General features: G+C 37.0%; 1 protein-coding gene across 1 annotated transcript in view; it reads left to right on the forward strand.

The window, feature by feature from the left end:
• Positions 1–24,142, forward strand: part of KCNH7 (potassium voltage-gated channel subfamily H member 7) — a 505,381-nt gene extending 481,239 nt beyond the window's left edge. The window contains exons 13-16 of the mRNA XM_059167165.1: positions 8,727–8,990; positions 14,531–14,693; positions 19,049–19,241; positions 21,024–24,142. Of these exons, the coding sequence (XP_059023148.1) occupies positions 8,727–8,990; positions 14,531–14,693; positions 19,049–19,241; positions 21,024–21,290 (887 nt within the window). The 3' untranslated portion in view covers positions 21,291–24,142. The remainder of the gene's footprint in view (positions 1–8,726; positions 8,991–14,530; positions 14,694–19,048; positions 19,242–21,023) is intronic.
• The last annotated feature ends 1,330 nt before the right edge of the window (positions 24,143–25,472 follow it).

Below are 25,472 nucleotides of genomic sequence, written 5' to 3' on the forward strand. Positions count from 1 at the left end.
TTACTACTGATTTCAAGGGTGAGTTTCATTCAGGTTTTAGAAAAGCAAATCTTTGCTTTTAGCAGGACCTAAAGATAGGGTTACTTATCGATAGCTCTTAACTATGTCATTCAGCAAAGCCATCTGATATCTACAGAGACATCACAGATAGAGATATAGTGTAGGTTGGTTGAAAAAAGAAAAAGAGAAAAATTTAAAAAGGATACCAATTAATCGCAGTTGAATAACTACACTTGGGCTCCTAAACAGAATGTTCTGGAGGGAAGACCCTTGTTGCAGCCTGAGTGCTCTGTCCTTTCACATGTATGACGCAGATGAAGATGGTATTTGATAGATCTCTTCATCCTTACACTCTGACAGAGTTGCCACTTCTTGTCCTTTCTGGCTTTTTCTCCCCCTCTAACAATCCTTTATGTTTTACTCATGAATTCAACGAATATTTAACATTTCACATTTTTAAAGAACTACTCAATTTCTGAGGAACTAATTGTGTAAAAACAGCCCCTATCTTCCATAGGAAGGGAAATGGACCACCCTTTGTAATTTTGAATAAAAATAGCAGGTGTGTAACAGAATAAACTCATACCTCAATGGAAATCCAGATGAAGGTATATTTAATTAAGCTTGGGGAGATAAGAGAAGGTTTTCCTGAAGAAGTCTCCACTCTTACCCTAAGCTGATCCAACAAGCATTCTAGTCTAAACCTTAGCTGGCTCTCAGCAGAACAAGCCCCCTTGTTTTCTTGAATACTCTTCTCTTAGCATCTGTGGTACTGCAGTCTTAGAATTTTCCTTCTAATGCTCAGTAATACCCTGAAGAGAATTACAGGATCATTATCTTCTAACCCAGTTATTAGTTATTAGAATTTCTCAAAGTGTGACTCTAGGCCTCCTCTTCCCTCACTCTATACAAACGTTCAAACGTTTTCCTGGGTGATCTCATTTATATTGTTTAATTATATTCTCACATAAGAGATGTGAATATTTACATTTTAATCCCAGACCATTTGAGCTTCAATTTCATATATCCAAGGACTCTAGAGTCCTCTGTCCTTTCACATGTATGACTCAGATGAAGATGGTATTTGATAAATCTCTTCATCCTTACACTCTGACAAAGTTGCCACTTCTTGTCCTTTCTGGCTTTTTCTCCCCCTCTAACAATCCTTTATTAGAGGACTCTAAACTTGAAATCTCAAAGGACTCTAAAGAACTCTCTAAAGGACTCTAAAGGACTCTCAAAGGACTCTAAACTTGAAATCTCAAAGGCAGCTCAAACTCAAAATTTCCTAAATTGAACTCATGATGTACCTCTGGAAACCAGTCTCTTCATGAGTTGCCATGTCTCTAAATGGAACCACCACCCAATCAATTGCCCAAACCAGATATCTAGACAGGTATCTATCTAGGAGATGACCTTTTTTCAACCTTTCCATCAACTCTGGCAACAAATCTTGTTATTGCTTCTCCAATATATCTTCATTTAGTCTTCAAACTAGGTCCTTTTTTGTTCACTTCTCTCTATCTTCTTAGCCACAACTCTGGACCAAGCTACCCTAATCAATCCCTGGAATAGTGAAAGAACATCTTAATTCACCTCTCACATCTGGCCTGCCCCTCTGTCATCTACTCCTTACACTGGACCACTGGTGATTTTTTTTTTTTCTAAATGCATTTATGTTTATGTCATGCACATATTTAAAGGACTTACCCTCCAAGGACTTCCCCTTCCCTCAACTACCCTAAGCTGTTTTTCTCCCAACAGCTCCTCTATTTTGCAGCATTAATTCCAGTTGTACTTCTGTGTCCATTTGCATCATTATGTAATCAATGTTGTTTGCCCCTAGACTCTAAACTCCATGAAGATGGGAAATATTTAGTCACCTGTAACTTTAGTGCTTGTCGCATAACAAGTATTCAGCAAATATTTGTTGAAAAAGTGAATCAATCAATGAATAGAATTCAAGCATCTTCCTTTTGATTCTTTTTCTCCTTTTGACTTCATCCAAGTTCTCTCTTTGGCCCCTTTCTCTCTGAATTCTCTCCCTAGGACAGCTCATCTACAATTCACATCAGCTTCCTCTACACTTCCAGTAAACTAAATTGCCTTCTCTTCCAAGTAAATCATTTCTGCCTTTTTGCTTATATCATTCCTTTAATCAGAATTTACCTCCTATTGTCAAACACAGGCCCATGCACCACACCACACCACTTTTTTGTCAACCAAAATTACCTTTTTCTTGTCATCTCCAATGATACATCTCCAATGATATATTCAACTTAAACTCTTTTTCTAAAATGGAATTGGCTTTATAAGCAATTCATGAATTGGGCAGCATCTTATCTAGCAAGTAGAGAGATGCTCCTCAATATATTCTTCTCTAGATTTCCCCAAATATGCAGATTTGCCCAGCACAGTGGTTAATATTTATTGTCCCTTTTCTCTATCAATCTGCAGATTCCTTTAACAAAGAATGGTTGATACATATTTGTTGAATTGGGCTAATTGTTGAGTCCTCTGGCTGATTGCGGAACAATAAACCACTCAAATAGGTGATAATTTATTTCTGCAGTGTCTTTCATTATTCTCTTGGTAACTTTTTCTAAAATCAGAACCATTACTCTCAAGCTGTTCTTCTGTAGGCTTAATCAAAATCTCTTATCCTAAAGTTAATCTCTTATTTTTTTTCTCGCTGAATATGAAGAACAACTTGAAAATGTTGTCTATACAATAATGTTCCAGGTACACTTGAAGATTTATTAAATCTCCTTTCAATCTTATTTATTTTCCTCATTCTCAAGCTAAATAATCTAATGTTTTTATCTTCTGATAAGGCCCTGAGACCATATTACAATGTGTTGTGCTCATGCAACTAGACATTTCTGAATGATTCTGAAAACTTTTCTTTAATCGCAGACTTAGTCTATGGGGCTTATTTTATATAAAGTATACATAGTAAGGTATTTGCCTGCCTGTAGCTCTTTGAAGTTTCCTGGTGTGTCAATAAGTAAGCATGATTTTGGCAATGTGAAGACACAATTAACTCCAGTCATCCAGAATTTGAGAACCCATTCTAGTCGTCAGGACTCCACGGTGCTACAGGAAGTATATAAATTTGCTGGAAACAATCTAGTCCCCATTGCCCCAATTTAATGTTCTAAAGGCAGAACACTCATTTTATACATATCTTGATGTAGAACCAATGTATAGGAAAAAATCACATACATAAGTATAAAGAACAGAGAGCTTTCAGAAAATTATTGATGCTAAATGCTATGGGGTACAGAAACTAAAAGCTGCTCATGTAGTGCATTGATTATTTTAGTTAGTTTACTGCTCGTGTAAAACACTGCCTTGAAAGCAGACAACCAAGAGTGCTGATGACTGTGAATCACTTAGCAGAGGCATCAAGAACCAGAGAGAAGAACATATGGACTGGTTTTGGAAACAGACAAAGGCTGAGTCCTACACTGCCACTCACTACCTACTCAAGGCACCAGAACTCTTCAGGCTTCAATCCTCACCACCTCCCACCCCTTTCAATCATGCCAGCTACACATTGTTAAGGAGCTTACATTCAAAAAGATACATTTAAAAAGAAAAGGTACATAGAATCTCTGGCAAGCTGACTTGAACAAAATAGAAGTTAGCATTGTGGATCACTTATCTCTTAAAATTAATTTGTTGATGAAGGTGCTTTGCCCTCATGAGCCTCCCATTTCTTCTGATGAAATAAACCTGCTTCTCAACAAGAGAAAGTTGTTAGTTTAGCTGTAAATTTGAGGACCTCTTGTTGTTTGTTTGTTCATTTAATCTTCAAGTAGTTCTTTTCTTTCTTCAAATTCTGGACTGGAAGTGCCCTGGAACTGCCCAACTTTAACTAAGGCCATTGTAGAAAGAGGTCCTACAGTTCCTGAGATGGAAGTAAAGTCATTGTTTCAGAAAGTGAAGAACAAGAATGATGCTTCAGTGACCTATTTAATGGCCTTTGTTATTAATATGGTTGGGCAGGGGCACCTGGGTGGCTTAGTGGGTTAAAACCTCTGCCTTGGGCTCAGGTCATGATCCCAGGGTCCTGGGATCGAGCCCCACATCGGGCTCTCTGCCAGGGGGGAGCCTGCTCCTCCCTCTCTCTCTACCTGCTACTCTGTTTGTGATCTCTGTCTGTCAAATAAATAAATCTTTAAAAATAAAATAAAATGGTTGGGCAGAACAGAAGTAAATGAGGTAAACTCATTTGGAAAATGCCAAACAAGTTGTCTCTAAGTAGTCTTCAAAGTTGGATTGTACTTACTTCAGAGTATACCAATATGATTCACTCATTGGGTGATAGGAATAATAATTTAAGATTTTATGTTGCATACAGTTTATATTATTATACCATTATATATTATACATAATATATTAGTATAATAGCATGTATAATAACACATAAGATACACACACACATACACACACACACACACACACACACGTATCTTTTAACTGATAGGGGTTTTGTGACCGAATATTTGGAATATTCTGCACAACTCTTTCTATGGACAGAAAATGCAGTATCAAAGTAGTATAGTAGTATGAAAATTACTGAAGTATGGAGTAAATATATACATTGTTGAACCTACTTTTGTAATCAAAGTGGTTTAATTCTATTAATTTAAGCCTTAAAAATGTTGGTATTATATTTTGGCATCTCTTAGGAACATCTTCTCCAATAACAAATAATGCTTAGCTTTTAATGTCCACTTTAGTGATACATAAATGTAATTTGCTTTAATTTTTTAAGATAGTTTAAATGTTTTTATCTTGAATTTGTATAAAAAAATAACATTGGTCCCCTTTTAACATTCCTTGAAGCTAGAGAGGAACTAAGGTATTTGAAATCAATTGAAGAAATTTATTTTAGAACTCTATTTTTAATGAAATAACATTTTTTTAAAATGCTTCTGGTCCTAAATGCTCAGTTTATTTCAAAACTGTTACCAGTAGGAAATCCAGTGTCAAATGCTGACAGGGCAGGACACACTAAGTGCCTCTCTTTGACCAAAATTTGGATCTATCTACTGAGTCTGAAAAATAAAAATGGTAATTAATCTGAAATAAAGGCTCCATAAAAGATGGAGTGAGGAAGCATTTGTTCCTAGATTGTTTGAAATAGAAGAATGTTACATTATCATTCTTAAGATGGATGGGTCAACTACTCCATCAGGACACTCTTGTCCTGTGCTCTTGAATTCAGTCTGAACCCAGAGAGACATCCACAGGGTAAAACACAAATGCTTTAGAATTGTGAGGAGGTGAACTATCAACCTCCAGAAACAAGGAATTAAAAAAAAAAAAAGTTTTTAATCATCTAAATCAGAAAGCAAATTTGAGGTTTAATTAAACAGATGAAAATTTTTCTTTGTATAATGATGGCTAACAGGAGTGATTATACAATCTCACTTCCAACAAAAGAGAAAAAGTAAAAACTCCCTTCCCTTACTGCCTGTAGAATACTATTTCTACTTAGGATAAGAATAGCCTTAAGAAAAAAATTAGTATCAAGAATTAACAGTACCCAATACTATTTAATATCTATCAAATAATTCACTTAAACTAGAAGAAGGCAGAAATGGAACAGCCCATCAAAATCTAGAGGTACCTGGAGGCTAATTATAATGCATTTTAGCCTAATTTCATGTATTCCCTCAGCCAACCTCCAGCCTAACCCTGAGCAGTTTCGATTTTTAATCCACAAATAGATTGTCATTTCAACTTTGATTTTCAGTGATAGAATATGAAGTTTTGATTTCTCTAATAAGGAATAGAAAACCATGGCTGCAGCGAGGCTGCATTAAAGAAACTGTCCGTGTGGCCTGGGTTCCGGGAAGCAGCTGGTTCATCATCCAGGGGCAATGAACACAGAAATAAATGTAGAGTAACTCTCCTTATGAATTAGAACAGTTCAAGGATATTAGACTCTTTCTTCTTCTCTTGTGATTCTGCTTTTACCTGGAATTGTTATTATAGAATTTAGAGACTATGTATATAAAGTAATCTGTTCCATTTTATTAGAGAATGAAATCATGATCCCTCATTCACCACATTTTGTGAATATTTGTCCTGAGTTAAAATCAACAAGTTATAATTCAACTGAAAAATATCTCTCAACTGATGGGTTTGTCCCTTGGCATCCAAAATCAAGTCATACTTAGTAAACAAAGACCGAGCAAGGCCCAGGTGGCAGGTAGGACAGAACATTTTACTATGTGTGAGGACTGAAAAGTCTACAGAGAACTCCTAAGACCTCTCAAGCCAAAAAGACAAAATGTTGCATAATTTGTGATGTACATTCATTGCAGAGATCCATGTTAGCACTCTCCATACTTGGATTGGAGGCATACGAAGTAATGGTTAATTCAGTTTACATTTGAGTATACCGGAAAAGACTCCATGCCATGGTTAAAAGAAAGGCATTCTCAGGAAGATGAGAAGCCTGCACTGACTCAAATCCCACTGGTACCCAAACTGCACAAAGGTGTACTCAGGAGCAGGAAGTCACTAAGCAGGTGTGAGGACAAGTTAGAGCAGTGAAGCTTTACCCACCCCCCTTACATTTACTACCATAAAATTGGAAATGATTCTTTTTTGAGGAATGAGATATGCTTATAAAATCGGGAACATGGACCAAATTTTCAAGAGGGAAGAAATTAAAACCAAAGAAAACAGAGGATGAGATGATAATAATGAACTTGAGAAGTTTAAGGAGGACTGTGTCAGGGACATTGGAGAGAAAAGGAAATGCTGATCTGAAAATTTACAGCCAATTACATTAGTGGTTGAGTGGGGAAATGTAAGTGATGTTGAGCAACCAATGTGTCCACAGTTCTAGAAACTGGTAGGGGTGCTTGGGTGGCTCAATTAAGCAGCCAGCTGACTCTTGGTTTTGCCTCAGGTCATTATCTGTCAGGATCTTGAGATCCAGCCCTGCATTGGGTGTTCTCTCGCACGTGCTCTCTCTCTCTCTCTCTCGATCTCTCTCTCTCAAAAAAGGAAAGAAGGAAGGAAGGAAGGGAAACTGGAAAGGTCTGTGATCTTCTCAGCAATGATAAAATCACTGAGTAAGCATGAAATTTTAAAGAAAATAAATTAAACAATCAGTTTTTGCTACATTTAATTGATAGGATATAAACTAACTCCTTAATAACAATTTCACATAAACTTGATTTTTAAAAAAGATTTATTTATTTATATGAGAGAGAGAGTGTGTGTGCATGCACGGGTGCACCAGCACAAGCAGGGGAGGGGCAGGGGAGAGGGAGAGAATCTGAAGCAGACTCCACTGAACTCACAGCCCCATGTGGGTTTAATATCATGGCCCTGAGACCATGACTTGAGCTAAAATCAAGAGTAGGACACCTAACCCACTGAGCCACCCAGGCACCCATAAAGTTGATTTTTAACTCTCTTCATTTTTACCTTGGGCTGTTTTCTGGCTTCTCGTATTTTAAATCATGATACATATTTTTTAAATAATTGGAAGTTTCTCTGGAGTGGCTTAAATCAGCTCATTTGGACTTCTATAAATAAGAGACTAAGCACAACCAGGCATAGAGTAGATGGGGACACTATCTTAACCATTTCTCTAAAAAATACTACACCTTCTAGAGTTGTGTTAGTTAGTTATTAGCAGTTACCAGATGGAGAATTATATTGTCTCCCCAGGACACTAATGGAAATAAGTTCTGGGATTTGTCTTTTTGAGTTTTTCCTGCTGAAATATATTCTAAAACAACCGTCAGGGCTAAAATTATCCTGACATTTCAGTATAAAACAGCAAATATGCACTACTGGCTTTAATGTGATTAGGTAAACCCACCTTAATTACTGTATTTAAGCTTTATATTCTTTGCAGTATGCTACACTACCAAACTTCTTGGAATGTCAAGGCCATTACATATATACTGAACTAAGGTTGAAATTCATCCCGTCAGCCTTCACTACAAGGAAGCTTCTGGTTGTGACCTTCGCAACACATGACTGGCTGCCACATGAGAGGACATGCGGCTAAAAACAAACAGCCTGCATAATCATGATATTTTAGAATTAGGACACATTTTCCCTCCTTTTTTCATTTCCTTAAAGCGACAGTGGACCAGATTTTAAGAATACAAAGGACTATTGAACATGTATAAATAAGGTTATAAATTACAGGGTTTTTATTCTGAGATGTAAACATTATTAATACTGCAGATATTCCTTTAATTCTACCACAGCGTATTTCATTAAGATAATCTAATGACTTTAAATCAAAAAAAGATTTTCCTTAAGTAGCTACATTCTCAATGGGGAAAAGAGAATAAACAACTTTCCTGGTGGTTTTCAATAAAATTATTTTTTATTTTTATTTTTTTGAAAGATTTTACTTGTTTATTTGACAGAAAGAGAGGGAAAGAACACAAACAGGGGGAGGAGCATGCAGGAGGAGAGGGAGAAACAGGCTTCCCCACTGAACAGGGACTCCAATGCAGGGATGCAAGACTTGATCCCAGGACTCTGGGATCATGACCCAAGCTGAAGGCAGACACCTAACCAACTGAGCCACCCAGATGCCCCTAAAGAAAATTCTCTGTTACAGTTATTTAAAGAACACAACTATTAAAAATGTAGTTTATGTATCGTTAGGAAATATAATGTGCATAGAACCTCACGTTTGATTATCTCCTATACAATAATTTTTTTGATAGATTTTGGCAAAGGGAAGAGTGCAAATGGTCTTGAAGACTCTGTAGATACGATAAGACATTATCAGATTTCCAAGAAGCACTTTGAAGAGAAAAAAAGCAGATCTTCATCTTTTATCTCCTCCATTGATGATGAACAAAAGCCTCTCTTCTCAGGAATAGCAGATTCTCCTGCAGGAGTGGGGAAAGCAGCTGGACTCAATTTTGAAGAAACAGTACCCACCTCAGGAAGAATTCACATAGATAAAAGAAGTCATTCTTGCAAAGGTAATCAAGGTTATCAGGAATCAGATTGCCCCCCTTGGGTGCTAATTGTGAAACGGCACCTTCTCACAAACAAGGAACTGTACTCACACACATTAATTTAATCTGTTTACAACTTCATGAAATATTTGCAGAGTTCAGATCTCAGGTCATGTATAAAGCATTTGTGTAAATCTGGAAAAGTGTTAATTACTCCTAAACATTGATAGCGTAAGAGGTTTTTGTGGTAGTGAGAGTTAACATAATGCCACATAGAACATCGTGGGAAGGTCTATTGTAACGATTCTGACAGGGAGTCGGGATTACTGAGTATTTCAAGAGAGCTAACCAGTTAATTCTTATATATGTATAAGAACCACTGTACCCACTCCTCACCCCCAACCCAGTCATTTTCTTGGCCAATATGGTAACAGTACAAAAAACACCAAAAAGAATTTCAGTTTTCAGGGAGAAATGCCCCTAAATAAATCATGTTCTTTACCCAACTCATTTAAACACATTTGTTTAACATCTCTACGAGAAGGCATACACAAATATATGGGTTTTATTGTAGAAAAGATGCATGAGACGGAGAATGATGTTTGATTAATGTATGCAAATTTGCTCTAAAGGATGTGAAACAGGAAAAGGTAAGAACTATCACAGGAGCAACAATTAACTCAGCAAAATGGGAGCTAGAGCTGTAGATCTCATTAACTCTAACCTTTTTAGGTGGGTTCAAGAACAGGTGTGGGTCAGACTGCTTGGGTTCCAACCCCAGCTCCCTTTATTTGCTTTTTTCACTTGCTCCCTTTATGTCTTTGAATAAGTGACTTGACAGACCCCACTAAGCTCAGCTTGCTCATCTTTCAAACAGAATAACATTTTCTAACCAACTAATTGATTGTCATTATTGAACAAGGTAACATGCATAAATCACTTTCTCTGAAATAAAATCCCTAACTCAGTTTAGTAGTTTCTCATAGATTTTACTTTGTAAGTTTTTAATCACTGAATGTATATATAAAATGCATATGTACAAATGGATATATAAAAACGTAGAGATAAAGAATGTATAGTCCAAAAACAATCAAAAGAATATAACAGAAATAAAAGGAAAATGGTCTTGGTCTGGCAAGATAGCAAAATGATGGCCCAGAATAAATAAATATTACCTAACTTTGTCACCATTTTTTGAAGTGACTATATCTGACAACAGTAGTTTATTGAATCTAGGATGTTTAGGCTTCACATTTTTCCAGAGTTACTTTCCCTATGCTATCAAATCAGCTTTTGCAATGACCCCATGTTGAAGTAAGCTAAGAATATATGCAAATGTTCTCGGGACAATTTAAAATCTTGATGAAGCGAATGAAAATAGTGCCTCATTTATCACAATGGAAGAATGGAATATTAGATGTGATTACCAAATGTCCCATTTTAGTTATTTATGAAATCGGATTCTGGGAAGTACTAAAAATAGGAAAAGGTTGTATTATGGCAGTCAGAAGTTCTGAAGAGCTCACTAAACCATCTCTACTCTCCAAAAGTCAGCAGAATGTGGACCTGATTTTTTTTTAAAGTACTTTTTATTGTTTTCTTCTTGAGTTTTGGAGTCTCAAGTGACAAGTCATTAAAGATGTATTTTTGGGACTTTATTTGACTCTGTAATGACTCTTGCTGACAGTGAGTTCCCATGCCCTTCATTTTGTATTTTTCTTGGCCGCTTCTTCCAATTATTTTTAATTAGCTATTCTTCATGCAGGGTTAAAAAAAAAAGTATCCTAACAAATAATTTTAATATCTACAAATTTTTAATTTCCGAAAATGTACAACTCAGTCCCTATTTAAATACTAAGTCCTTACCTTGAATGAAAATGCATAGCTAAATATTCATGTCAATTGAATAAAATAATTGATGTCATACAGAGTTGACCAGTGTGACACATAGTTAACCTGGTTAATTAATCTGGCCAACCAATGGAGAATTCCAGAACTTCATTCATGGTAAATTTTATCCCTTAATGATTTGTTAAGGTGACATACTACGGGATGTTCAAGAAATTGAATACTGTGTAGGGTACAACTCCAACAGTTGCAGGGCAAACTATTAAATCCCACAAATTTTATTTTATCAGTAGGAAATTTCATTTACTAACATTCCTGCACTTGCCATGCTGAACCTAACAGAAGAGCACCTTTTTGGTAAAACTGAAAAGAAAAAAAGCAAATTAAGTGGATTCTGATCCTACTTAGATTGAAGTCAAAAGTTAACTCTAGAAAAAATGGGTACCCAGAGCACAGTAAAAGTTTACTTTCTCTTCATCCATTTCCAGAAATGTGTCTTGCAACTATAGCAACATTTTCCAAGGCAACCAAGTACAGATTCTTTCTGAGATATATTTAGAAACTGTCTACAAGGATGTTCATTTTGATTAAGACCACTAACCAGGATTTCCCCTTTGAACTTTTTTCTTCTATATTGCTGTTAAACAAGCCAATCATGCATATCCAGACCTTAATAAAAAAGTAAATTATAATCAAGGAAGCTTCTGTCTAATAGTTTACATTTTATTCATTTCTGCTGAGAAGATAATCAGTTTTTTTTTCCTAGAGTGTTAAAGAATATAATCCTACATAATTCATGCATGTGATTCACCATTGTTATTTAAAAATCAATTTATTATATATGATTTGTGAACGAGAGAGCTGTTAAGCATAGGCAGAAATTCTGTAAGCTTTCTTGACACAAAACTTCTGAGCATTATATGTAACTTCCATCTCACCAATTCTTACTGTCTTCTCTAGATTCCTATAGTAACCGGCTAGCAGGTGGCTAGACAGGGACAAGCACTGGCATCACCAAACCATTATATGTGTGCTCTAAATGTTTGGGATTGCTGCTCCAACATTGCAAACCTCCTGTACTAAGACATTATATTGTTGTTTTTCATTTTGAATGGAGTTACAAGTCTATGAATAGTAAGTCATACTTTCCAGTGAAAATCGGCTGATACGTTGCTCTAAACTTCAGCAATATGGTTTTTCTATGTTCATTTTCATTTTGTTTTATTTGGTAAAATCAAAAGGAATTATATTCTGTACCTTTAAAAGACAAAAGAAAACACCAGGATCCCATAGGCTAAGGAAGCCTTCCTTAATCACAAAGAACCATTCTGGAATTCTTAACAACCCCTATGAGATCTGATAGCCATTTCTACAGAACAGGGAAACTTGACCTTCTGTTTTTCTAATGCTGTCTTCGGAGGTACTAATTCCTTTGGTAGGGCTTCACCCAGTTGAGGCAGCAATTGTAGGCACCTCATTAGAGAAATTTCTGTGGATTCAATGGTAAAGACATAACGATATCATTAGAGAAATTTCTGTGGATTCAATGGTAAAGACATAATGATAGAAGAAAGAGTACAGAGGCTTTCTCTGTTTCTTGGAGAAAGGAGAGGTTTTGAGTTGACTGTACTTTGGGAGAAACTGCAGGAAAGGAAGGGACTGCAAGAAGCCTGCAAATCCTGCTCCCTATTTCTAGAATCATACCTAATCTTCCCAAATCGTTACTTTCTACCCATTTTTTTAAATAGCTGAGGATATAAATTCCTTAACTTTACATAACTTTTGTCAGTGTTTAATCATAGCTAGTGTCCAAAAAAAAAAAAAAAAGAAAAAGAAAAAAGTAAAAAAAGTTTTTCTATCAAACCAAAATCACTTTCTGTAATTCAAATCTATTTCCATGGAAAATGAAGACCACTTTTAGATACTCTTTTCCTCCTACCAGCCCTCCCAATGAGGAGAAGATGTCACTTCTTTACGTCTGAAATAAACTCCCAACTCCACTAGTATTTTTTCTAGGTTTTTATTTTCCAAGCCTAAATCATTTTAAGCTCTTATGTGGATATGGAAAATGTAGAGGGAAAGAAAGCAGAAGAAGAGCCATCACAGTGTATGATAAAAATGAGAGGAAAAGTAAGAGATTATATTTGCCCTCCAATATTGATAACTTGCAAATACAGATTGTACAAGAAGCCAAAAATTAAAAGGAGATTCATCAACGGTATGAGAAATGATCAGAACCTTGCTACCAGATTCTTCAAGTGTGGGGCCTGGGTATTCTTTGCCGGTAATTCCTCCACATTTAGCAGAGTGTCTCTGGTACATAACAGAGCCTCAGAGCCTTTGAAAAGTGGACTCGAGCAGATAAGTGGGAAGTTTCAAGTATAGCGACATAAAAATATTCTAAATAAAAGAACGACAAGAAAGTGTATTGGAAATTAATATGGATATAAGAAAGGACAGTGCAGAAGGAGCTACAAGGAAAGATAAAAACATGCAATAGCATCATGGGACTATAGGACCTTTACCACCCCTGGCCATCTTTGATGGCTCTACTTTGAGTTGGGTTGGCGTAAGAAAAGCTCCTGAAAGTCAGAACTTTTCCATGGCTCTCTCCCTGGGCTCACTCTGAAGTATGCTAATTATCCTGGAGAACAGCTCCCAAAACCTTCAATCCAAGGCGAAGCCATACATACAACTATGCCTCAGAGGTATTGCAAGGTCTGTTCCAGACAAGTGCAAAAAAAAAAAAAAAAAAAAGTTACTTTTACAATAAAAAGAGTCAAATTTGTTCTTTGTTCACACTGTACTGTAGTCTATTAAATGTGCCATTGCATTCTGTCTTTAAAAATAATGTGCAATACCTTCATTTAAAAATACTGTATTGCTGGGTACCTGGGTGGTTCAGTTGGTTAAGCAACTGCCTTCAGCTCAGGTCATGTTCCCGGAGTCCCAGGATCGATTCCCACATTGGGCTCCCAGCTCCATGGAGAGTCTGCTTTTCCCTCTGACTTTCTCACCTTTCATACCCTCCCTCACTGTCTCTCTCTCAAATAAATAAATAAAATCTTTAAAAAAAAAAATACTGTATTGCTAGAATGTGCTGACCATTATCTGAGCTCTCAGAGAGTTGTAATCACTCATTACAAATCTGTAATGAAGAAGTTCAAAACATTGCAAGAATTACCAAAATATGACACAGAGACAGTGAGCAAAGGCTGTTGGAAACATGGTGCCCATAGACTTGATCTTTACGGGATTGCTGCAAACCTTTGCTCCGTAAAAACCAGTATCAGGAGAAGGCTCCCTAGCTCACGGGTCAGAGCACTGGTCGTATAGAAACCGGTGTCTGTGAGGTTCAACAAAGCGAGGCAATAAAACGAGGTATGTCTACAGGAGCAAGCTATGTTCTTTCTTCCCAAATCCAGAAGCGAAAATCACTGCTCTCTAATCTGCAACAAAATCGTATTCAAAGCTCACGACCGTCTCTATGTTTTTATTCATGTGAAAAAGGGCAGAGGAGGTGGCAGGCAGGGTGAGGACGGTAGGGCTCAGCGGTCCGTCGGTGGTGGCCCCTGGACAGGTCCTCGAATCACTCTGGCTCTCTGGTTCCGGGCTTATACTCTGAGATCCTTTCCTGCTCATCCTGAGGATGTCTGTGTGTGCTGATGCAAAGGGGCACCTGAAGAAGTTGATACCCATCTTGGTGTTTCCCACAGATATCGCCGACACAAGAAGCTGGGAACATGCGCAGACTCAGGCTGATGAGTCAAGCACCTCAGCACTCCAGCGAGCTGCCTGGGGGATCTCGGAAACCGAAAGTGACCTCACTTATGGGGAAGTGGAGCAAAGATTAGATCTGCTTCAAGAACAGCTTAACAGGTATAAGCAATAGTGAGGCAAAGGGAGGACATCCCCCAGGCCCTTGGTTGGCTATGGTTTTCCCCTTGCAACTAGCAAATTCCTACTACCATAATCTCATATATTTCACATATGCTTACTTATTTAAAGTAAGACTAGAAGTTGACAGAATTATTAATCTGCGTTGCAAGGAGCATTTATTTAGAAACTTCATGATTCTGGCAACATAAATCCTATTTTTTCTTTACTTGTCATAAAATTAGTATATCACCCACACCAGCTGCTGAAGAAAACTCCTTTTTCCTCAGAATAATTCATATTTAGCTTGTTTACTAACACCCTCTTTGCATCCTGCTTTTATGCTTTTTGGTTGTTTCTGGTAACTTAGTTATGTGTTACGGCATTTTTTTTTCAGTATAGACAAAATTATTTAAACATATGGTTATTCAGAAAGCTTCTCAATAATGTGATTGAATTAGAAATACCACAGAGTCGAAGCCCAGGTCTTCTCCACTTTTCCTCCATCGTTGATCTATACCCAATTGAGATGAAGAATAAATTTTGGTTTTAGGGGGGATGGAATTCCTTAACCCAACTCTGTGTGGACTTCTTAAGATTAAATTGATCGCTGAGATTCAGGAAAAAAAAAAAATGAATGAGTATGATATAGCTGTGTGAGTAGTATTTCATATGGGAGCTGACCTTGATTCAAAGGTAGCCTCCGGGTACACCACCAAGCAAGGCAGTGGTCACAGACCGAATACTTCACCGATGAAACTAAAATGTTCAAATCACATAATTTACTAAACCAATGTAAAACATACAATGAGATGAGAAGAGCGAGAAGAGGTAATTAACACATTTCTAATAAATACAAGCATAGCATAAAAGAAGCCCACTACAGCTGAATTCCGATTGACGCAATGTTCATACGTGCTGAATCACCCTGCCCTGAGGTGTGGTTACTAGGACCAGACAGAGTTGAGGTTGACACAGAAGGTCCACAGACAAAAAATTCCTTCTATCCCAATGGCCCACACTTGTTCGTTCACAGAGATGTAAGGCTAGGTACACCTGGCCACAGCTATGGCTTTCCACTTATTCTACTCAACAGCCTTAGGTTGTATTTGCTTTTTGTAGGTAAAACACAGATAGAGCCAGATGAGCCTCTGCTGTGTGTCATCTCTGAATGGCCAAATTTAGGTCGTGGGGGGGCCAGTTCTCTTTCCAGAGATGACGTGAGAATAATTCATCCTTTCTGTCTCTATCTGTATAAGCCACACTCTGGTTTGTTGCATCATATTTCTATTCTATCTTTGGCATGTCTTACAGGTTATGCACATGCTGTCTCTATACAGCTGAGGAATTCTGTCCACATCTGGCAAGCTACTTGCTTACTCATGATCTATACTGAACACATCCCAGGAATTTTGTGTATACCCCATAAGCTACTGGTTTACTTAATCTTTCCTTAATGTTTCTTGTGTGTTTTATCCATGCTGTTTATTGTTTTAATTGTTTTATCCATGCTGTTTATTGTTTTAATTCAAAAATGAACAGTGTCAAACAATATAGTAAGCACATGAAATGTGTGTACGCACACATATACATTGCTATCACAAGTTAATCAGGAATTGAAACAGACAATTAGAAAATTGACAAATTTGTGAATTGAAATAAATTTGTTAATGTCAACCAAAGGTAGGAAAATACTGCATGAACTAAAGATTTATTTTGTATTTTTATCTTTTCATGGATTTTAATTGAATTTAAAATCTCCTGGTGATAAGGTTCATATCCCATTCCTAAATTTTAACTGCAGGTCTTGTCAAATTAAAACATATCTGAGAACATTAAAACAGCCTATCATTTTCTTAGGGTCAGTAATCCTGGTTCAAGTTTAAGAACTTCCCATTATAATACTTATTAATGGTCAGGGAAACCTATTAAGTTGCTTAATTGATACATTTGCTTTTTTACTCTCCCTATTATTTATGCCAAGTCACATTGATCCTTTAGTTACAAGATACATAAAACTGTATACTGTATAAACATAAAAATTGATATGTGTGATCTCTGAACTTGAATTCTTTGATTTCTGTGACTTAGAGAAAATAACTGCCCATTTCTTTACTGCCAGGACATGGTGTATGTGTTCAACTTGTTGAGGAGCTATTAAAGCGAGTGAGTAAATGGGTGAATGACAGGGACAGCAGTGATTTCTTTAGCAAAACACTTGCAGTTAGCCTAGATTAGAGCCATAACTCTGCTACTTCACTATGTACAGGATAACTGGGTCAAGTCATTGAAGCTTCTCCAGCCTCAGTTTCTATCTTTGACTCATACACACCTGCAAAGATGTTTTAAGACTAAGATATGATATATTGAAACTATATATGCTCAAGAAGTAAACAGTTAGGTAAAATCTGACAGGCAATGAACTTTACTTCTATTATTGGTGTTCCTCCTACTTTACATGTACTTCCTTTAGTCCTTTCTTCAGGACTAAAATTCAGATTTTAGGACTCCTTTGTTGCCTGGTCAGCAGTACCAATCATTGCTGCCAGGATAAGTGAAAGATTACTGAAAACATGTTTTCAATATGTCCTAGGACTGTTAAATGTAAACTCCTAAGGACACACACATCTAAGACTGTATAATTTGCAATTGTCCATTAGTAATAATAATAATAATTGTTATTTGATTGCATTAGTTATTATTCTATGAAATTTTCCTTTCAAAAGTACAATTAAATCTCTCTTGACATCTCCTTTGACATCGTCCCAGCATCTGTATGTCCCTTGACATATTTCTCACTTTGACTTACTTCTGTTTATCTCCCAATTTTTTCACAAATATTTTCTGTCCTAACTCCACTTAGCCTCTCTTGGATTTAAAATCCAACACATTACATGTTTACAGCACTGAGATCTCCAACATCATCTTTCTTCCACTTTACTCCAGAAGGCAAAGGTATAAAGAATAAGTTTGAAGAGGACAACTCAATTCAAACTTGGACTTTGTAGAGTGAGAATCCTGGGACATTTCCTAGAGTTGGGTCTGTCCTATTTAATGTCCACATTCTGTTCAAATATAGACCTGTGAATCACAACCCCATTTTGTTCATTCAAATATTCATATTAAGTACACAATGCAAAAAAAAAAAAAAAAAACAGATAATAAATGGTCTATCTTGAGTCATTTTCACTCCTGCTGCTTTTCTGCTTTAATGACCAATTAAACTATATGTTGGGTTAAAGGTCTACATAAGAAGGGTTCTTATATATTTATATGTTATACCTACAGATATACATTTTTAGGGAAATCATTAACACTTGGTTCTAAAACAGAGTTTCTCAAACTTTAATGTTCTTTGGAATCACCTAGGGATCTTGTTAAAATGCAGATTCTAAGGTCTGTGATTTTAACATTTTTGGTATGATTTACCTTCTCCTTACAGCTTTCATTTGGAAACAAAATAGTGCAAATGAGTGAAGAGTTAAGGTTTTCTAAAGAGATATATGGTCCTAATTTTCTGTTCTTATGCCCACAAAATTCCCTTTTTTAAAACGCTGTTAACACATGCAAAAAAAAAAAGAGGGGGAAGTTAGTCCTATTGTATTTTGCTATTTTCCTTCGAATTTTACTTTAAAATGAGAATGAAATTAACAGACCAGTTGGCTCTTTATGAGATCTGGCAGGAAGAAATCATCAGACTGGCATTTTGCAAGCCAGATGGGTCAGAGAAGCAAGTGAACTTGTACATTTCGTCCGTTTCTTAAATACAAAAGTCCCGGAATTATAAATGAGAAAGGAATGGAAAAGGCATTTAGCATCTAACAGCACTTAATGATAAAGAATCTAACAGCACTAAAGGAATAACATGCAATCCTATGAATAGAAGAGATGCAAGGTAAAATAAAGGTAATGTAAATTTGAAACACCTAAGAAATTCCTTGACTTCTACAGCCCTGAAAGAAATGTGCTGCCAAATCCATTTTTAAAGAATAAATAAAATGCTCACAAGAAACAGCAAAGCCTGATTAAAAAACAGATTACTGATTTAAAATAGTCTCAGTGTGTTTTACATTTAAAATCAGTAAAGATTAGTAAAAATGTCATCTATTTCAACTGAGCTGCTTTTCTGTGAAGATCTTATTGTAGATGCAGGAAAGCAACGGTGTTTATCAGAACCATTAGTGGGACACAGAAAGTGAGCATCAATCAGCCAGGAGAGAATCTCCGTGCTCCCTCTCCTGTCATCCTTGTTTACAGCAGGGCCATAGTTCTACTTGGTGGTGCTGAAATTTTCTCAAATGCTTTGCGATCCTGGACTGTTTTCGGATTGTCTTCCCCCATTTGTGTCTGTCCCGCAGACTTGAATCCCAAATGACTGCCGACATCCAGACCATCTTACAGTTGCTGCAAAAACAAACCACCGTGGTCCCCCCAGCCTACAGCATGGTAACCGCTGGAGCCGAGTATCAGAGGCCCCTCATCCGCCTGATGAGAACCAGCCATCCTGTAGCATCCATCAAGACGGACAGAAGTTTCAGTCCTTCCTCACAAGTGAGTGTAGACAGTGTGAAACTGGGAATCTCTCTCTCTGGGGACTGCCTGAATCAGAATCATCCGGGGTGCTATGGGAAATAAGGTTTCTCATCCCCGTCTGTTTCTAAAATTGCTGGAAATAGCCCCTGTAATCTGCATTTAAACCAGCTCCCCACTAATCATCATGTTCATTTCAAGTTTGAGAACAGTGGAGTTAGAGGTACTTTTTTTTTTAAAAAAACATTAGCAATTTTTTTCTAAGAAAAAAATTCTTTTCAAGAATCAATCTGCTTAAGTTTATATGTGGTAGAGCTTTCAAAGCCAATAGCCCCGAGTCCAAAAAGCACTTCAGAAAAAGGTCTGTCATTTGCTCTGGTGACAAGAGGCACTCTTGTGCAGGGAGTCTGGGAGGAGGGGGAGGAGAAACAGCAGCTGTCCAAAGACCTCAGGTTCCACGGCCAACAGACTGGTAATCTCATTTGTGCCCCACACATGCCCAGAGATCTCTAAACTTTTCTCATCTCCATCATGGTAAGAGGAATATTAAGATGTCCTTTATCTTGCCTCTGAAGACCTCTAAGGCCTTTTGAATTATGTTAATATGAAAAGTCTAACTCCCTTGGAATTCCACTTAGGAAATTATTCTTTATTACTTAAGTCCAATAGCCAAACTGCACCTAAGAAAGGTGGACCCAAGAGCAAGGATTTCCTAAACAATCTTGTAAAACTTTTATAGAAGTTTTGAAATTTAGTGTAATATGTTCTGGGAAATGAAACTACATTAATAACAGGGAAATACGCAGAAGGAAAACACTGCAATCTTTCTGAAATATCAAGTAGAAATTTAATTTCTCTAAGTAGTTTTGAATGTCCTAGATCTTGTAAAACCATGTACTTTATTTTCAGTGGATTTAGGTAATAGTTTCTGACCAAATGATGAAGTTTTAGAATATAGGTGAGGTTCAGTTGGGTGGAGTCCAGAGCCCATGACCAAGAAAGAATTCTTGAGACATCGTTGGTGCAAAATAGTGGTTTATTAGAGCATGGGGACAGGACCCATGGGCAGAGAGAGCTGCTGCCCCAGCAGGATGTGAGGGGTGGCAGGTTATGCAGGATGGGTGTTGGGGAGGTAAGGAAAAAGGGAGGTTTCAATAGAACTTTCATATGCTTAAGAGGACCTATAAGATACTGGATGCCCTGAGGCCTTGTCATTGTCAGGGTTTTTCCCTCTAGCAAGGTATTAACATTAAGATAATTGGGAGATTCCTAAAGAATGTCGCACCCCCAGGAGTGAGGGTGGGAGAAGGTTTCAGGGTGTCAGCTTTTGCATTGTCCTCAGCCAGCCTTCTGTTCCCTCACCACAAGGATGAGTGATATTTCATTTTTTTTTCTGTCCTCCTTACACTGTTTACTCACCAAATGACTCATGTTTCTGATTCCAGTTGTCTCGAATTTTGAATTAAAATTGATTTATTGAATTAGAACTCATCTGGAAAACTCAATGTTAAATAATGTGTGTGTGTGTGTGTGTGTGTGTGTGTGTGTGTGCGCGCACTTTGTTTTAAAGAAGAATCTGATCTGGCTTCAGAGTAAAAGTTCTTAGAATGGTTGTTTAGGACAAACTGATGCCCAACCTCCAATGCCTTGACCCATCTTTGGTAGGGAAAGCTTGGTCACTATCACTAGCCAAATATAGATTAATGAGGAAGTTAAATGTATTTAGATTTTGTGAACATAATTTTAGAAATCTGTCCAAATGAATTATTTAAAAAAAACATGTTTTTCTTCTCTTTCTCTCAGTGTCCTGAATTTCTAGACCTTGAAAAATCTAAACTTAAATCCAAAGAATCCCTCTCAAGTGGGGTGCACCTGAACACAGCTTCAGAAGACAACTTGACTTCACTTTTAAAACAAGACAGTGATCTCTCTTTAGAGCTTCACCCGCGGCAAAGAAAAACCTATCTTCATCCAGTTAGGCATCCTTCTTTGACAGATTCATCCCTAAGCACTGTAGGAATCTTGGGTCTTCATAGGCATGTTTCCGATCCTGGTCTTCCAGGGAAATAATCATTTTGTACTATTTACTCCACATACAATGTAAGTGCTTTTAATGGCTGTTTTCCTTTTTTTGTATTTAAATCCTCTCTACTTGACTCAGGGGCTCACAAGGTACCATTATATGCAAAAGTACTGTATATTTTCCTAAATTGAAGCTTGTACGGTAAAACTGAGCAATTAGGATGTAAATATACATATGAACTCTTTTGTTCCAAATGTTGAAACTGCCAGCATCTCAAGGCATCTTCTTCGTATTATTTTTTTTAAATCATGTGCATGTTAGGGAACTCCAGTTTCTCTTGCATGGAGACTCCTACTTACTACTTTTACTACCCCCAGTATTTTGTTATGAAAATGCCTTCCAAGCAAGTAAGAAACCAAGGAACATTGTTCATAGATGCAAATCAGGTGATCCTCAACTCATGGACGTTCCAGGGGAAGGAAGGGAACTTAGTCACTTTGAGAACAGATACCTTTCTGTACGGAGATGTTTGTAGTTAATTACATTCATTTCACCGCACTTAAAAAAATTCCAAAAAATTCTAAATCTCTGATCACGGAGGGAATCATCTCCAAATACATGAATATGGGCCGGCTTCAGTAAGGACAAAAAGGCCTTTCTATTTATGATTCTGTCTCTGACTTCATTTACAAATTACCTAAAATATTTCTCACTGGCACATTTCCTTGAACATTTAGAAACAAGTTTTTTCCTCATTTTTCGTTTTCTTTTCTTTTTTTTTCTGAGGGTGGGGGAGGGAGTCTTGTCAAGAACAGCTAAAGCATGACTGACACAAGCTGATATCCACAGCTTTCCTCTGATTCATATTTTAGGGCTGTGCTGAACTGGATCAAAAGAGTGGACACACGGAGTTCTTTTTTTAAAAAAATGTGAAACTTAGCAGGTGTGCATGGCAAAACTAGCTTCCATTAAGTATATGTTGTTCCATGGTTTTCTGATCCCAGCTGTGGAAAAACAATGTGTTTTTACCTGCCTGGAAAGGCAATGAACACACCAGCAGTAAAATTTCAGGAAGACATTTGCTAATCAAAGATTAAATGAATATGTGCTATTTATGGACTGGGTGGAATATATTTGGACCCCAGAATATCTGAACATGCAATGAAATATATTTTAATATCTTCAACTGTTAGATTTTTTTTTTTGGAAGGAGGAGGATATACATGCCTCTCATAAAATCAGGATACAGAAGAAAAACTGCAAGAATCTGATTAGTCGATTTTTAGCCAAGTTTTATTTTTCAGTTCATTTGAGTACAATTTTAAACCTACTATGGACTGACCCATTATACCCTTTCCTTCTGGACAAAATTTTGAAATTTTTTGCAAGTTTCTTCATTTTTTAATAATTTTGACACTCACATGTATTTTTAAAGAAATAATATATCTGTGCACATTATTAAATGGATTAATTTCTATCTCTCGAGGATAGAAACGTAATCTATTGACTTACCTTTACCTTTGACACTATTAGTTTCAAAGACAAGCAATTCATTTAAATTTACAAAGCTATTGCACTATTCCAAATATGATTAAAGTGACTTTAAGTTGCTCCCTATATATTTTTAAATGGTCACATGTGTGGGAGGCGATCTGTAGGCATGAGCAAATTCATATCCCTGCTAAATGTTTGAAAAAAACAAAACAAGTATGTATGGCAAAATGACCATGCCATTCAATAAAATACAGAACAAGTTCAACTAGCTTCTCAAACCCTGTGGTGTTAATGCAGATACAAATTTAGGGACTAACTAATGCTGTCCTTCCCTCATTCAACAAACATTTATGGGTGCCTAGCAGGGGGAAAGAAATGGCTAACTTTGATTCAGAGGACTATTTAGGGATTTTGTGTCCATATTTAGGCACATTTTTGCAGCTGCAACAAATTTCATAAGGATTGCCAGCCTAAGCTCCAGGGAAATTCAGAATGAGTTCACCAGAGACTTCATTTGTAGGGAGTGAAGATGTGGCAGGTGAGGAATTTAGATCTGATTGTTGGATTAATGAATGTTTCAACTGCGACACTGGTATGACATGCGTAACATTCATCCTTCCACATAAAGTCTCTATACTTTATAAAAACTGAGCATGAAGGAATGGGAAAATAGGGAAGAGTGTACAAGCATCCCGCTTTTTAAATTCGAGCATAACACAAACCATCTTCCTCTTAAATCCCTAACAGGAAAGAATCGCTTGATATTACAATCTAAGTCTCAGAGAATTGGACAGGATTAAGAAGGTCCCCGTTTACAGAATATCACTCTAACAAGAGCCTGAACAATGTAAAGATGTGGTTAGTTAGGCAGAGATGTCAGGGGCTCCATTGTTAAAATGACTTACGGATAACCAAAGCAATTCTCTGAATTTACAAAATCCATCTCCTTGTCCCAGCCAGAGGTCTAATGCCTAAATCACGGTCACTTTCCCCACAGGCTGTAGCAAATGGCCTGAGCCCTCCAATGTGGGGACTGTCCTGAGAGGCAGGGTTAACTGCCATAGCCAGTCATAGTAGTATGGTACTGCCTCTCCTTCTAGGGAATTAGAAGCACTAATGTAACTCCTTTTGCTTTCCACCAAAAAATTAAGGTTCCTAGTTCCCAGGCCTAAATAAAATGCCATCTGAAATCTGAAGTTTATCTGAGTGAGATGTTTCCCTGCTGTTATTAACTGCTGGGCAGAGAGCTGGAAGTATCATTTTACCCTATAGGGGAGTCTCATATTCTAACGAGGGAAGGAGGAATGAAAAAGGAGGAATGAAAAGTACTGAAGCAATGTCCTTGCAGGATTTTTATAAATTTTTTTTTTAAAGATTTTTATTTATTTGTCAGAGCGAGCGAGCGAGAGAGCACAAACAAGGAGAACAGCAGGCAGAGGGAGAAGCAGGCTCCCCACTGAGCAAGGAGCCAGATCCAGGACTCAATCCCAGGACTCTGAGATCATGACCTGAGCTGAAGGCACACACTTAACTGACTGAGCCATCCAGGTGTCCCAGCCTTGCAGATTTTTACATTAATAATCACTCATTTAACAAACATGAGAAGGTAGGGGCAAATTTGGGATAGCCTAGTTTCTTAGATCCACGATAACGGATTGGTCATCAAAGATCAAAGATGAATTCTCCCACTCTTCAGGTCAGAAGATAGAAAAACCAGGTCAGGGCATAGCAGCACATGGTATGAGGTTGAGTATGTATGTAGGAGACTTGCTTACAGGTCTTTCTGGAGGTTTGTCTTTAGCAATGGTTCCAAAATGCCTAAAAGAACAATGTCCTTAACCAAATGTTACTTAAAATCCCAGCATATATTATGAAAGAATAAAATTTATCACCTCACCAGGATGCCTAAAATAATCATTCTTACAGTATCTTTTCTTCGAAGGCTTTTCATGGCCTAAAAAGAATGTGGTAGATCTAGTTATTAAAAATGAATCACAACACTAATTTATAATAGTCTTTAAATTGCTTAGCCATGGTTAAAACCAAAAGCAGATCAATGTATTTGAGTAGATTTCTTCCTGCAAGTCAAAATTTTTATAAGTTACAAAAAACTTTAAATATTATTAGGTTTCTAATCTTTTTTTTTTTTTTTTTTTGGCAGTACAACGAATGTGTCTGTCATGTGAGTTTAGAGGCACTTGGAAGACAAATGACGTCCTCACCTGTAGTCCTAGAATTAGCAGCATTAACACCTCTGAGGAACATGCTAGAAATGTGTATTGTTGGGTCCCACCCAGACCTACTGACTCAGAAACTCTAGGGGTGGGACCTGGCAGCCAGCTTTTAATAAGTCCTCCCATATATGATCCCAATAAGCACAAAAACTTTGAGATCATCAATGTAGCTGGGTCTTGGGATGAGTTCTTTCATTAACAACTGTGTGACCCTGACCAATTTAATTAATGTCCCTGAATCCTTTTCCTGAATTTGTGAAAATGAGATAATGGTACCTGCCTCAAAGAAGCTTAAGAAATGAGATAACATAAAGTGCCTGGCACATAGTAGGTGCCCTAAACTCTAGACTCTTTGATTTTCATCTAGGAACATATTAAAAACAATCAGGAAAACAATTTTCCTCAATTTCGCTTTTACATAATGTGCTACGTCTCCAGCTAAATAGCCGTTATTAAGACTTAATTTTTTGATTCAGAAAATTCAAGTGTAGCTATTGTCTT

This window comes from Mustela lutreola, chromosome 3 (genome assembly GCF_030435805.1).
Source record: "Mustela lutreola isolate mMusLut2 chromosome 3, mMusLut2.pri, whole genome shotgun sequence".
Taxonomy (NCBI): Eukaryota; Metazoa; Chordata; class Mammalia; order Carnivora; family Mustelidae; genus Mustela; species Mustela lutreola.